At 36.6% G+C, this 16,519-nt stretch overlaps 1 protein-coding gene across 1 annotated transcript; it reads right to left on the bottom strand.

Annotated features, from left to right (window-relative positions):
• Positions 1 to 8,264: 8,264 nt before the first annotated feature.
• On the bottom strand, positions 8,265 to 9,511 carry LOC114316481 (serine acetyltransferase 5). Its single transcript, XM_028263138.2, has one exon. It carries the CDS (start codon positions 9,277 to 9,279, stop codon positions 8,395 to 8,397), a length of 885 nt encoding a protein of 294 aa, XP_028118939.1. The 5' UTR covers positions 9,280 to 9,511; the 3' UTR covers positions 8,265 to 8,394.
• Positions 9,512 to 16,519: the final 7,008 nt, after the last annotated feature.

Genomic DNA, 16,519 nt, shown 5'->3' with positions numbered 1-16,519 from the left:
ACGATGCCCTTACTCATCTTGAAAGGTGCAGCGATATCGCGAATTGAATCCCCTTTATGCGTCTCCCAATTTCGCTGGAAACCGGACGTATGCCTCGTTGTGGGTTTCGCTAAGGATGCAGTAGATTGGGACCTTGAAAACTGTGGTGATGCTTGTTTAGGCGTTCAATTTTCTCTTCGTATCTTCCGCGGCATCACAGGAATAGTCAGCTCAGTCGTTGTGACAACCTTTACCCCTGTTGTTACAGTTAGCACTACGGTCTAACTCTCTTTCGCGGTTGCTCGGACTGTTTGCCTTATGTCTGACCACGTGAATCTTTCCGGTTACCTTTTTGTCCATTGCCACCAGATTCACCTTCACGGTGGCCGCGGTAGCATCATCCTTTGCTCAGATGTGCTCATTGATGCGCTGCATTAGTAGCTCCATGGTCGTCGATTGGTTCATGGTGAGTGAGTCCCTCAGTCTATGTCCAATCGGGAGACCGCGCTTGTATTGGCTGATTGCCAAGTTGGTTGGGCAATCAAGACTTTTGTTGAAGGTTTCCCAATATTTGGCGTTGTACGCTTTCAGTGAGTTGCCCGGTTTCATCTTGACGCTCGGAAGGTGGTCGACTTCCTTGGGCGTTTTGGTGTTAGTTTTGAAGCAGGTCACAAACGCTTCCGCCAACTATTGCCACCTTTTGATACTTTCCTCTGGCAGCCTCTCGAACCATTTTAGGCCCAACTTGCCCAAACTTGACGGGCAAATAAGGCACATAAGTGCGTTGTTCCGCCTGTAGCCAGCCATAACCTGCCAAAAGTGGCTTACGTGCATGTATGGGTCGGTTTTTCCGTCATAGAGCATAAACTTGGGCTGGTGAAAGCCTGCAAGGAGCAGGGTGGTCTTTATCTCGAAGGAGAAAGAGGTGGTGCTCAGCCTCGCCAAGTCTCTGTCCAAAGGGACATGTGCAACTGAGTGTGGTGGCGGCATTACGACTTCTTTATTGGGGTGACCTCCATAGGAGAGCCGTTGCAGTGCCAGCATCCTTTGCGCCTCCCGCCGACACGCTCGTTCTTCTAAGACGTCCCTCAGGTCCTCTAAATGGGCAGAGTGAGTGTATCTCGACGTCATCGACGGACGTGAAGGACGGTAATTGCTATCTCGTGCGCATGACTTCTTCGCCAGTAGGTCAGAGTCACGAACCCCATAACTCTTGAAGATTGAAAGAGAAGGCATCCTTCGCTGGTTCTGGCTGCCTGAGCGACAGGGTTGGCTGAGCTCATTGTGGTTTCCCACTCCAACTACACCTTTCCTTTTGACTTGTTGCTTTAGCACCTTCATCTCTGCTGCCATCCTCTGAATGATGGCGTCTTCGTTTCTCAGCTTGTACTCCAGGCATTGAGCGTGCGACTCTCTTCACCGCCAGTGTCTATCTGGACTTCGAGAGTGATTGGTGCTCCTGGCGCGCTTATCTCACGCATCTCTGGGGAGCTCTCTAGATAAGGTCTCCAGGTCCGCCATGTTTGGAACGGCGGGAGGTCCGTCTCTCCTTCGGACCAACTCTGGAGTGATGCTGTCAATGACGGACAACGAAGTTTCATCGTTGTTTGCCATGAAAGATGATCGGACGAGCTTGGAGGGCAAGGTTTTGTCTGTCAAAAGATTTCCCACAGACGGCGCCAATTGTACAGGAGCCAAATATCCGACATTGTCCGTACTCCTCGTGTGCAAGCTGCGCTTCCCTCTGATTGACCTGAGAACACAATGATGGTAAGCTACCCTGTCATGACCCGAACCCGCCCCTATGGATTAAGGTCATAACCAACCAGTAATCAAGAGATTACCTATGGCCTCAATCCTGATTAAGCATGTTTCAAGAGAAATAAGGGGCCAAAACGGAAGCTGACTTAAAAATTTCGTCTAATGAGCTGTGCTTATATGGCATAACAGAATTATTCCAAAAGCATTCCATAATAACTCACACATATAGACAAAATTAACATCTTGTACATCTTGGAACTTCAAACATGTAGTCAGCCAAACAAAAGTTTATGTACATAGGTGATCCAACGTATTCACCAAGATAGCAAAAAGGAAGTAAACAAAAAGACAAAAATAAAGTCTCGTGCGTGAGACATTCGGGCTAACTCCACAAAATTGACTTCCTCTCACATTCTTTACTGAGGCTGGGTTTGGGTATCTCTTTGCTCACTTACATGCATATAAATGAGAGTGAGCGAAAGCCTAGTGAATAATATCAAAATAAAGAAGTTACATGAATGAAATTCGTAATAGACATATCAAAAGGCCTTAGGCCCATTCATGTTTCTATCTAAAACATCAAACGACCTCAGGCCCAAACATATCAAACGGCCTCGGGCCCAATTCATTCTTATCAAACGGCCTCGGGCCCGATTCATTCATGTTAATTGGCCTCAGGCCCAATTCACTCTTATCACATGGCCTCGAGCCTAATTCATTCATGTCAAACGGCCTCAGGCGTAATTCATTCATATTAAACGGCCTTTGGCTCAATCATTCGTGTCAAACGGCCTTTGGCCCAATCATTCCTGTCAAACGGCCTTTGGACCTATCATCTGTGTTAAACGGCCTTTGGCCCAATCATTCATGTTATGCGCATTTCATACTTGAGATCATAAGCATATCATAATCATAATCATATTCCAACGGCCTTATTCAATCATTGGCATAACGAATATTCGATTCAAATTAACAAGTCTGTAGAACTCATACAAAAGTAAGCATTTGGAAAGTAGCATACTTCAACACATTCTTACTAAGATATTACTCGCAGTATTCTGCCGATGGATTTGCCCTTGCGTTTGACCCTACACATTACATAACATATTGGGTCACAAGCGATTCAATCCGTTCTTAATTTATCTACTTCTTTTAGGCCTCTTTCTTCTCTTTTTAGGTCATTTACAATGCTCAATGTATGCCTAAGAGTGTTTAGAAGTGAAAGAGAACGAAAAACAAAACATAAAATAACTTTTCAAAACTTCTGAAACAGAGCTCTCCACTCGAGCGGACTGCAAAACTCTGAAAAGTACTGGTTGCATGAATTTCACGCTCGAGTAAGGAGTTTTGTAAAACAGGGTCCGCTCGAGCGTAAAATCTGCCGCTCGAGCCACTGTGTAAATCTCTACAAAACTCTAGGAGCTAAATTTTCACGCTCGAGCGAGACTTTCCTCGCTCAAGCGGACTGGTCGAATTCTGGGTTTTCCAACAAGCTGTTTAAGCTTCAAAACACAACCCCAAAGGCTCTAAAGTTTGCAAATCAATGCCAAAACATAGAAAAACATTATGTAACATAAAAACTTAGATAATTTGAAATCAATTGTCCCAAAATCATGGTTCATCTCCAAAATTTTCCAAATCATTTCAAGTTCTTCAAAACTCATGCAATAAGGTTACATACCCTCATGAATCATGCATGCATGTAACTCATTGACTCTAATTCCATTTCAAATGGTACAAATGATGCTCATAATCATGGAGCTTAACAAAACTATGCTTGCATGCATGATTTGGTACTCAATTCTTCATGTTTCATGCTCAAATGAACATAATCATTGTGAATGCAAACATGCATGTATATATACAACTCCAATTTCATTACATCCAACTCAATTCTTGTTCTTAATCACATATCATGCTTGGGGTCACCTAGTTATAAACTTAAACTCATGAATTTGAGCTCAATTACTCACCTAGGAGCTTCAACTCTCAACTCTTCCAATTATAACCAATTCTTGATCTAATCCTCACTTGCAAATCCCCAAGGTTGAGCTTCATTTCTCTCTAATTTGGCTCCCTCTCTCTCTCTAAAGTGTATCTTCAGATTTTTTAGGTCAAAATAAGAAACCTAAGTGTTTAACCACATATATATACTAAGTGATTAACTTAAACTAATCCATCTCAATTAAGATTAACCAATTGCTCATAATTTAATTGATTCAATCTAATTATTTTGATCCGAATCAATTTTTACTTAAATTTCACTGTAGGATCTAAGAATCATGTTAAGCGCAAAAATACAGTCAATCTCAGTTTCTGTCGTCCCTACGACCTTTAATGAAATTTTTATGGCAGAAAATCATGCAGATTTTCTTACGGTGAACAAATAGAAATTCAAAAACACATATAACCATACAAATGGCACTCAAAATCATATCAAGCACATAATCATAATCATAATTAAGATTAATTAACATAACACAGGACAGGGTTATCACATACCCGGCGGTGTGCTGTCGGAAAATCCCACCGACGGTCAAGTTAGCACACTTAGAGAGAGAGAGAAAAGAGAGGAGACAAAGTGGTAGGTGAGCTCTGACCATAAGATGTTCCAGACCTGTGTATGGAGGCGCGACATCATTTATATAGTTTCTGCATGCGCTTCTGCATCCATTCCTCCCTGGACGAGTGGACATGCCTTCCTCTTACTTTTTCCCATGTGTCAGCGCAAATACAGCTAAGCACTAAATGATGAAACCGCCAAACAGTACCAACACTTACATAAAGGAGGATCTCCTTCCCGCGGTTTCACCTCGTCGTATTGACCTTAAAACCGGACTATACTCGCTGCCTTGGCTTCCCATTTCTATTGGGACCGCGCTATTTGCCTAGTATCGTTGGTCAGACCCGAATGCGGATTTCACCGATCTCCACGGTCATGACCGAGCAACTGCTGGGCCGAATCTAATCTTAGAAGACAAATTCCATTAAACAGCACCGAGCTAGTGGCCAAGGTTGTCCCAACTTGACCAGAATAGGTCCTCGGTTGAATGTATGTCAATTGTCCGACTGAGCAAGGGCCCTGATTCCAACCCAAACTAGCTCGGCCGTTTGTTGGGTCATAAATACCCCTCTCACTTAATAATAGTATAGAAGATGTTTCTACTTCAATTCGAACTCAATTTGACAAGAAAACACATAGAACATTCTTTCAACATTTCTTTTGAAAATGGTTAGATTTCTCTAAATTCAAAATATGAACCTGAGAGAATTTGTGAATCATATTATGGGTCTCATTTCGATTCAAATGATTCATTTTGTAGAATATTCTATGTATATTATTTATGAAAAAAATTAAATTGAATTTTACTACACAACTAGGCCTCACTACAACATATAAAGATTTATACTTTTTCTAAAAACCTCCACCACAGGCCTCACTTTTGGCCAGTTGGCCGCTGTCTTTGGCTATGGAGGTCAGCTGGCGTCGCTCTTTCCTGTGTTTGTATATTGGTTTTTCTTTTTAATAAACTTGATTTCCCCATTATTTTCCCACCTAAGTGTGCTTTGTGTATTGCTATTGATATTTATTTTTTTGGTGTTTCTGTGCCCACTTTGGATGATTCATTGGGGTTGTAGCAGTGGTGTGTTGTTTTTAATAGGGGATGCTTGGAACATGGGTCAATATAGAAAATGAGGTTGGTGTTGGACCGGCGTAGAGGACGTCTAGATTTGGTTAGGATCTTTATTTGAGCGCTCCTTTGCTAGTAGGAGTTTGAGGGGTGAACTCTGGTTCAGATTAATGGAGAAGTATCGACGCTTTGTTCAGGGGGAAACATGGGTGTCAAAGTCAATCCAGATCTATCTAGGATTTCATTCGAGCGCTTCTCTTTGAGTGGGAGTTTGAGGGATGAACTTCATCCAGATGTATGGAGGTGTCTCAGCGGTTGTTTGGTGTTTGGATCGTTATCATAGGAGCTTCTGTAATGGGTGTGTTCACTGTTTGGATCAAAAAATAAGATGTGTTCCGACTATGGAAGTGGAGATGGTAGTGGGTCTTGTTCGGTTGTGACGGTGGGTTTTGATCGTCTTTAGAGGTGTGGCTGGGGCCAAGGTAGCTTCGGTCATGGATGTTTATCGATCATGGTAGGCGTGGTCAGCAGAGAGGTAGGCGTGGGAGTCCTTGGGTGTGTTTCGGCCATAGTACTTGGCCAAGGGAGTTTTTTGGCCATGGTTTTTTTGGCCATGAGACGTATGATGGTGGTTCTCAATTTGTTCAACGAAACTTCATGGTGGCAGTGTTCCTTACACGTGCGTTACGATTTTTGATACCACAGATCAATGTATTTCAGGCGTGGGGGTCTTGTCTTTGGTTTGTGTGGGTTATTGAAAAGACAAGTGTTATAGCTTTTGGTAGAATAAAAGAGTATGGGTTGGTGAAAAGAATAGTGATTTGGGTTGAAAAGTAGAGTGTGGTTTGTTGAAAAGAAGAGTGCAGCAACATGGGTGTTGAAAAGAAGATTTTGGTTTGTTGAAAAAAGGAATGTAGGAGCAGCATGACTATTTTTGTTTTAGGTTTTGTGGGGAATTCATGTATTTTATTTTTTAGTTAAGTCCTTCTTACCTTTTTATTTTTATTTTTTTTTGTCTATCTTTTATTTTGTTAAAAAAAATAAATAAATCTTGAAGTCAAAGGGTTGGTTGTATGGATGTGAGTAGTAATAGTAGGAGTAATTTGTACTTTCTGAATCTCTCTCGATGTATGTCATTTTCTTGTACTTTTAATTTCATGCTATTAATGAAATTTTTCTTTGATGATCAAAAAGATGAAAATAAAAAAAAAATTGATCTAATAATAATAATTTTTATTTTATCAAGTTTGTTTTAAAAAACTTAAATGATTTATTTTTAAAAATATATTTATCGTCTATATTTTTGAAAATAGAGTTAGTAGTGAGTCCTATGAAAATCTTAGGGTTCGTTTGGGAAGTAGGTTGACTTTTTTGACTTTTTGGCTATTTTAATCTGGAGTCAAAAAGCTTGGTTTATGAAGGAATTTTTGACTTTTTTGACTTTTTGTGAGAAAAAAAATATAATGATTATGGATTGGATGTGATGTTTTGTCTTATTGAGCTAAAAAATTTATTTGTCTTTTTGTGACTAAAATAATCCAAATCCAACCTAATCTTTCTTCCCAAACGAAGTCTTAAAATCTCATAAATTTAAATTTAAACTTCAAAGAAAAATGATAATTTTTATAAATCATGTCAGGAAACATAACTAATACTTTTGGAAACGATAAAAAACAAAGTTTGAAAAACCAAAAAGAAATTAGGATCATGTTTGTGTTTGTTTGTGCTGTGGTTTCGTGTCAAAATGTGTTTGTGTTATTCATGTTAAAATACTCTATTAACAAGTTTTACTAAATTAATCGTATCAAATAATAGTCTAACTTACTTATAAACAATTACTTTAACAGAAATACAAACTAATCATGTTTAAAAATAGAGATTGGAGATTGATATCGGTAACTATATATTTAAATCAAAGCTATTTTAAAATTATACCCATAACTATTGTTTTTTGTTATACAAATATATTTAAACATATAACTATTAATATACGATTATCTTAAGTTTTTTTTGCAAGCGTAGACATTCATTTTTTATAATACAATATTATTCAAATACATAACTACTGAAATCATCCTAATTTTTTGCAATAAATATTTGCATGAATATATTACTCAAAGAGTACTAAAGATGAATGAGAGATTTGTCCCCAAAATAAACCTATTAAATCCAAGCGTTTTCTTAAGTTAAGAAAATCAACTTGAAAGAATCCAGACTCCCAACAATAATATCAAAAGAGTCAATGAAACTAGAAAACAATAATATTGGAAAGAAAGGTAAATTAAAAATTCACCATTTGAAATTCATTGAAAATACATTACTCTTGTAATTTGAAAATTTTCATTTAATTGAAATAAATTTCTGATATTAAAATTATTAATTAATTTAATAATATGTTAATAAAAGTGATAATTTGTTATAAAATTAAAAACTTCAAAGGGTAAAATGTAATTTTTAAAACAAAATTAGACAAATCATATTTTAATCAAACTGTGGTATATTTGTTATATAAAAAATAAAAATTACATTTCACAACCATGAAAAGAAAAATAAAAATAATTCGAACCTTCCACAACCATACATAAACGAAAAATAGTACGAAAATAGATTAAAAAAATAATAAAATAAAAAATGCCATTTTAATTCACCCTAAACAAGTTCATAATAAAATAACATATGCATTCCACGTAAGGCCTCTTTTAAAAGGGCAAAAAAACAAAAGCTAATTTATTAATTTATTTAGATTATATTATTTCTCTTATGTTTTTTATATTACGGTATTTCATGATAAGTTAATAAACTTAAAAAAATAAATGCATAAATAAATAAAGCCAATTCCAGAATAGGCTCAAGTATCAAACTCAACGTCCACACTCCCCCAAAACCAAAGAATAATGTAAGAAATGTTAAAAGTTTTATTAAATTTTTTATTAAATATTTTACATAAAATTTAATAAAACTTTTAAAATTTCTAACATTTTCCGAAACGAAAATCCAAATCCGCGATTCACCACCACCACCATCAAATAACATAATCAGACCAGTGAGACATAAACGAAGTATGATCCATAGACTCCCCAGGCACATCATCATGAACCTTCGGCTGTTCCTTCCCACCCACCAACCTCGCCGGATTCCCCACCGCCGTCGTCCACGGCGGCACATCTATCAACACCACCGACCCCGCCCCTATCTTTACCCCCTCCCCAATCTTCACGTTCCCCAAAATCGTCGCTCCAGCCCCAATCAAAACCCCGTCTCCAATCTTCGGATGTCTGTCCCCACCCACCTTCCCAGTCCCCCCTAATGTCACATGGTGAAGAATCGACACATTGTTCCCCACCACCGCCGTCTCTCCGATCACCACCCCCGTCGCATGATCCAACAAAACCCCCTTCCCGATCCTCGCCGCCGGGTGAATATCGACGGAGAAGACATCGGAGACCCGGGAATGGAGAGCGAGGGAAATGGGTTTTCGGTTCTGGATCCATAGCTTGTGGGCGACCCGGTGGGCTTGGAGAGCGAGGAAGCCTTTGTAGTTGAGGAGGCAGTGGGAGAAGGAGAGGCAGGCCGGGTCGCGGATCCGGGCGGCGCGGAGGTCGGCGACGGTGGCGGAGCGGAGGGAGGAATCGGAGGAGAAGGTGTTGAGGAAGAGGTCGTAGAGGAGGGTGGAGAGGAGCGTGGAGGAGCAGAGCTTGTTGCCGAGGTGGAAGGAGAGAGATCGGGAGAGAGAGGAGTGAGAGGCGATTGTTGAGTAGAGGTAGCTTGCGAGTGCTGGTTCGGATTCGGCGTCACGCCGGGCTTCGGCTTTGATTTGGGTCCATACCCACGTTTCGTCCTCGGTTTCGCCGGCGTTTGACGGCGGTGGTGGAGATGGGGACGGTGGTGGGGGGTCTTGGACTGACATTTAGCGGCGGCGGAGTTGGATAAAACTGAGAGGATTTTAGTTTATGTGTTTTTTCAAACAGAGAGTAGATATAAAGGGTGTTTGGTGGAGGTGAATTTATCTTGGACTTGAAATTGTTGGTGTAAAATTAGTGATGGAGTTATTTAAAAGTTAGTTTGCCTATAATATTTTCTTAATTTAGTGATATTTGAAAATTTTATAAAATTATTTTTTTAATAATATTTTTTAATTTTGTGATATTTTAGTCAAGTGTCATTTGTATTTGTATTACGGTAGATACTAGTGACACTTGTAAGTGTCACTATATACCATCATGATTGAAGACTTTTAATGACACTTTGATGTCATGATAGACACTATTTGTGATACTATCAAGCGTAATTAAAAAAAGATTTAATAATACTTCAGTGACACTTGTAAGTGTCATTACACCATCAAGGTTAAAGACTTTCAATGACACTTTAATGTCATGGTAGACACTATTCGTGACGCTATCAAATACTATTGAAAAAGACTTACAATCTAAAAAATGTCACTATATAGATTTTTAATGGCGCTTGTTATGTCACAATTGATATTTTTAACAATTTCATAAATGTTATTAAATTCAATTCATTTGTGCCATTAAATAGATATAAGTGTCATTGAAGCTTATTCTAGTGACATTTTGCAAAGCCACTACTACTACTACGAAATGCTATTTATATGTTCTTTTCATTGACACTTCTAAAAATCACAACTAAACATATGTAAATACTTGTAAAATTGAATATTAATTGCCACATCATATATTAATTTGAAATCCATTAATCCTATAATATTTTCATAATAATAAACAAATATTACCATCACAGAATCATTACATCCAAAACAAAAAAAAAATTCAAACCACTGACATTTTTTTTTATCTAAAATATGAATTTATTAATATCGCAATACAAATCATAAACAAAATTATAAAAATATTCTACCACACTAATAAAGTTAAAGCAAAAAAAATTTAAAAGAAAATTATTCCAACTATAAGTTCTGAAAAGCCATAGTGATATCTATCTTCCAGAGAGACAAATTATCAAAACAAATTTAGTTCCCAAATTCTCAACCTCACTTGTATAAATATTCTCGGCTAGCATCCATAACTTGCGATATCTGTATCCAAAAGATAAACATATAAATGTAATTGAAACTATATTAAATTAATATAAATTTGTTAATGAAATTAGTATTTACGAAAAAATATACCATAAATGGAGTAGGCCAAGCAACATGACACTACAACAAAAAGCACTTTTGGCGACTAAAATTACATTTTTCGTCACTGAAAGTAGTACAATTGGCGACTAAAATGGAATTAGTCGCCAAAATTGATAACTTTTGCCGACTAAAAGAGTTTAGTCGCCAAATATGAGGGTATTAGCGACTAAAAGACAGTTTAGTCGCCGAATGTAGGGGTTTTAGCGACTAAAAATGATTTAGCAGCCAAAAGTCACGGTTTTTGGCGACTAAAAATGATTTAGTAGCCAAAAGTGATGGTTTTGGCGACTAAATACAGTTTAGTCGCTGAAAGTGAAGCTTTTTGGCTACAAAAAAAAAATTAGTAGCTAAAAACAGTTCATTGCCGACTAAAATTCAGTTTAGTAGCCAAAAGGGGACATTTTTGGCGACTAAAAACAGGTTTAGTCGCCAAAACCTCTTATTTCTAGGCGGAACTTAATTTTTTAGCGACTAAATAATAATTAGTAGCCAAAAATGATAGAATTGGCGACTAAAAATTTAATTTATACATAAATTATATTGAATTAAAAAAATTATATTTATATATATTATTTTGTATTAATATCGGTTAATATACTATATAAATAATATATATTGCATATATATTCATGTGATGTTATAATTGCATAGTGGAGGGAGTGTGTTGCAAAAAGGTTCGGAATGTGGGACGGTTGGGGTTCGAAACTCAGGAAAAGCAAAAAAAAAGTGGGTTTTTTTTTTTTCCGACGCCACCTTTGGCGACTAAAATTATTAGTCACCAAAAGTCTTTATTTGGGCGACTAAACAGTGTAGTCAGCGATTGAGTGAGTATTGGCGACTAAATTATTAGTCGGTAAATGTATGATTTTCAAAAGTGTAAAACACTATTGGCGACTAAAATTTTGGTCGCTAAAGACTTTTATTTTGGCGACTAAAAAAGTTTTAGTCGCCAATACCTCCACCGACCACCTATACGCGACAAATGTGGCGACTAAAAAATTTTGTCGGGGAAAGTAAAATTTCGACTTTCGGCGACTAAAAATTTAGTCACCAAAAGTGTTTTTTTTTTGTAGTGTGAGCTCCAATAGCTTGTCCAATTATTTTGACAAGTCCATATGATCAGATCAAGCTCTCATTAGGTTTGACTGGCACTTGAACATGTACCTCCCAATACTCAGGTCTTAGTTTTTCCCCTTCTACTTCTTTAGATGAGTCTGTGCTTTTAAGTACTCCGATTGTAACTGTTTCTGTTGGCCTAATGATACTTTTAGAACAATTATATCTCCCAGCTGTAAATCAAGATTTAACTATTTAAGTAATTATATATTTACAATTAATAAATAATATTTAAAAACTAAACCAGTTCAAAGTGTCAAAGTGAAAATGATTACAACTAAAAGTGATATATATTTCTCTAGTAGATAAGCACGCCACATGATTTAATCACTTAATTGGAACTTTTAGAAATACCATGTTTACGAATGCAAAAATAAATAAATAAATAAATAAATAACATAGATGGTGTAACGCCCCAATTTCTAGCCCAAATGATAATACAACAATCACAGCTTTTTCAAGGAAAGCCGAATATAATCTTCAAACTTACATTACATGATACAATAGTTCTTCATGCAATAATACATTAATCCAATAACAAGTAAATAAACAAATAAATACCCCCAAGGGTTTACAAGTTTCCAAGGCTTGAGCCTGGTTACACAAAACGGTTATTTAAACTCACACACATACAGCCCTTGGCTTACACACAGAATCATAGCAAAATAAGAGTCTCGTACTCTCAACACACATTTTCTCGCCTTTAGTTAGGCAGCATTACTACATCTTTTCCTGTGCAAAAATCCCGTAGGGTGAGCATAAAGCCCAGTAGAAAATCCTTAACAAAGTATATACATTTTATACAGGTCTCAAGAGATGAAATGCACATGCTATGCTATGCCCTTTTGAAAGAAAATCACATTTTCATCTTTGAAAACCATTATGCTAAATGATGTCATGCAATTTCAATTCTTCAAAACTTAACAATTCATTTCAAGAGCGGTAAATACGACTTTGGTAATCCCTAGGTCGGTGTCTGCAAATAGACTATACAAGTACTACCAACTTGTTATTTTTACCGGTGTACGAGCACTAAATAATTCTTCTCATATGATCCTGTTGATCAAGTTTGCGCTCCTCCAAACGTCGTCACTTTACTTCCTGAAAACACAAACATGAGCTAGCCGGCGGGTGTGTGCCGGAAATCCCTCCGATGCCTAAGTCAGTAACTAGACAATAGGTAATAAGCTCTGTGTATTCTAGAGTAAGAATTGGGATTGTCATTGTGGTACCTGTCCATAGGTCCTGCTATGAGCTTTTATAGACTTGGCTTGGCCCATTCCTAGTAGGATTCCAACTCTCCTTATAAGAATCCTCCTAGGAATCACACACCCTACTCACTACCAACCAAGTGAGATGGTTTGCACAATCCCAGTAGGACTCTACTCTCCTTAGCAGAGTCCTCATAGGAGTCTCATCACTCCAAGCCAAGTGAGATGGCTGAACCCTTTACCTCGGTTATACATTCCTGACCGAATTGCCTTATCTCGGTCCCCTACCATTCGGACTGTGTGATCGAAAGCCGATCTATCGAATGCCACCCTACCGAGCTATACACAGTTCGACCCTCGCCATTGATGTTACCTCGGTTTTGTCTGTTTAGACCGAGTTAACTGCAGCAGTCTCCGACCGAACTAACAAGGACGAGGTCCAACTTGCGAAGCCCAAACACCTCAGCCCATAGTTCGGCCCAAATTCGAAATTTGAGATGTCTTCTTGGCCTAAGACCGAGCTATACCAGCCCTAATCTTGGCCCATTGCGCGGCCCAACTTTCAAAGAAGACTTTTCCTAGCTCGGTCCAATTGTTTACAAATTACCCTCTCAACCGGTATTAACTGGAAGGCTCGACACCTTTTCGCGCGGGTTTTCGATCTTTCACCCCGGACTCTCAGGCCGACTTATTTAATATCATCTACACCACCTATCAAGACTTACCAATGTATTTACCCCAAAATCATTCCATGAAAACTTGTTTCTCAACATTCTTTTCTCAATGCAAGTTTTCAAATCAACTTTTAAAGTTTAATATAATCAAATGAATTGATATGCCAATAACACAAGATGAATATAAATACTTTTATTCCAATTCATCATCCAAGGAATAACACAATTCCCTCTTCTCAAGTATCCTCAACAATTAGTCATTTCAAGACTATTTCAACATTTTGAACAATAATTTCCAAAATGAACAACAATTCTCATATTCCCCGAAATTCATCATTTATATAAATATAAATAAGAAATTTTCTAAACATCCATTTATTTTGACACACAAAATAAATATAACAATATCATTCATGGATTTTCTGTCTCTTTAAAAAAAGTCCACAAATTCTAGGTTTTCTCACCAATACTATACAACTCAAATCTTTTAAAAGAAAATTTTTCGAAATCATATTTTCTTCAATCAACGAAGATCAAAACCCATAAGATCATTTTAAAAGAACAAGAGACAAACCCACTTTCAAAATCGCTCAACTTCTTGAATCAACAATCAATTTTCAAAACTATCGAAAGATGATTTCGAAAATCATATAGATCTTGCAAAAATATATATATAACTCTAAGAAAATCCCTACCTCAAGTTTTGAAGAAAAAATGAGATGAAACCCCCAAAATCAACGGTGTCGAAACTCGATCTTCACCGCACACAACGAAACCCTCGAGAAGTTAACCAACTTTGATTAAGAACCTATGGCAGAACTCTAATAGATCTTGAGAAATCAAGATTTTGAGCCAATTTGGCGTAGGAAAATATAGAGAGAAGGGAGAGGAAAGGGTTTTTAGAGAGAGAGAGACCTAACAAGAGTGAGATACACTCAGCCTAAAGAGAAGAAAATACCATAATTTCATACTCACCTACCATCGCACGTGCGGCGCTTCTTCCGCACTTGCACTCCCGCACCTACATTTATTGCAATAGCCAAACAAGCCCTCTCCTATTTTCCGCACGTGCGGCTCAAGCAACTTCGAATGCATTTTGCATTTTGGCTTCGGGGTGTTGCCCCCTGGACCCCCGCGAGCTGATCGGATAGTTCGATCCCCGATATACTCAGTAAAGTGGCAAAACATGAAACAATGGTCGAAATCGGGATTGCTACATATGGGGCTTTAGAATCTTTCTTGAAGTGATGGTGTGAAAATAGATTAGTATTGTGTGTGTTTGGTTTGAGTTTTTTGGATTAAGTTTTTTGAAATTTGAGTTTTTTATTTTTTGTGGTTTTTTGGTTTTAGTGAATATTTTTTAAATTTTAATCATTTTTTTTTTACTTTTTTAGATGCACCTTACTTAGATGTATCTAAAAAGTAAAAATTTGTGAAAAAATAGTTTAAAAAATTAATAAATACATAAAAATAGAAAAAATATATTGAATTCTTGTATTTTTTTTTTTGTATTTTTGGTATTTAGTGAATTTTTAATTTTTTTTTTACAAAAATTATACTTTTTATGTGTATTTATGTTATGTGCGTCTGAAAATTAAAAATATTGCTTAAAATATTAAAAAAATTAGTAAAAAAAACGAAAAACAAGAAAGTGAAATTTTTTGAAAAGTGTTTTCGGAAGAACAAAAACAAAAAAATTTGTCATATTATTCATCCTTACAAACAGAAAAGGGTAAAAATAAAAAAAAAATTAAAAAAATAGAGCAAAATAATACAAAATCCCATTGAAACATTTAAACAAGCACTTGCAAGACATTATAAAATCACAACTAAACTTTTATATTAAAAGATGAAAATTAATAAATTGATGAGTTAAAAGATTAGATTTTCCAGATTGTATCAAGTTTTATGTCTAAAACACGAAGATCATAAATAAGTAACAAAGATAGAGGTATCGTGTGTGTTTTAAGAGTGAGAAAGAAAGAAAGAATACTTAATGAACTCTAATTGTTGAAGATGAAAACATAGCAAATTTGTGGTGTAGATGGTAGATAAGGATGGCATGAAAGATAAAGAATGATAAACCCTTGCTTCATTGTTTGGCTCACACCTCTTTGTCCCGTCAAAATCAAATTTGCTTCACCAATTTCAGAATTGTTGGACTTCCGCCTCTGTCTCTATCTCGATCTGCTCTACAAATTTTGCATTATCAAATTTGGTTTGTGTCACACCCCAAAATTTAGACAATTAAATATTAAATTAGAACTAAATCCCGATCAATATTCCATCATTCAAATCCTAAGGGTGAAACAAAAATCTAAATGTTTTCGTCCTAATCTGGTTTAACTAAATTTCAATGTTAAAAAAAAAATACAATGGATAAAAAAAAAAATTAACAAAACGTCAACCAAACGATCCATCATAAATTCATGACTATCCAATACCTCCAATATTAAAGTAACAACAAATAGTCAAAACAACTTAAATAATGTAATGTTAGAAAATAACCCACAATGCTAAATTATCAAAATACTAAAGTCATAAAATAAATAAATAAACTAATATTGACCCTAAACTCCACAAAACAAAAAAGAAGTCCGAAAGACATGTGCTGCAATCGTGGTTATTTTCCGTCACCACCGTAGTCCCAATTAATCTTGCAAAGGAAGCTCGGTTGCACTCAAACAGAATGCACCCGAGATATCAAGAGACAAAACGGGTTAGTATACAAGTATACTGATATGAGTACAAGATTCGACACTCACGTGTCCACTAGACACAAACAAAAGTATATTTGATTATTGTTACTGGATATGACAAGTAATTCCACCTACACCGAGACGAATGTGTAGTTTCTTGAGATACGGTGGCATTTAGTTTCTTGCTCTATACACAACAAAATATAAATTGAGTATACAAAAAAAAATAATAATAAAATGGTGGATCGGTCTAGCATAAAAAGTTAGTAATATCCACCATTTTGTA

The sequence above is a fragment of the Camellia sinensis genome, chromosome 15, assembly GCF_055761805.1.
Source record: "Camellia sinensis isolate YWXY chromosome 15, ASM5576180v1, whole genome shotgun sequence".
NCBI lineage: Eukaryota > Viridiplantae > Streptophyta > Magnoliopsida > Ericales > Theaceae > Camellia > Camellia sinensis.
Note: the sequence above shows the minus strand (reverse complement) of the source record. Positions and strands in the feature narration are given on the sequence as shown.

Coding starts and splice junctions, on each gene's coding strand:
- LOC114316481 (XM_028263138.2), bottom strand. CDS start 9,279: ATGTCAGTCCAAGACCCCCCACCACCGTCCCCATCTCCACCACCGCCG.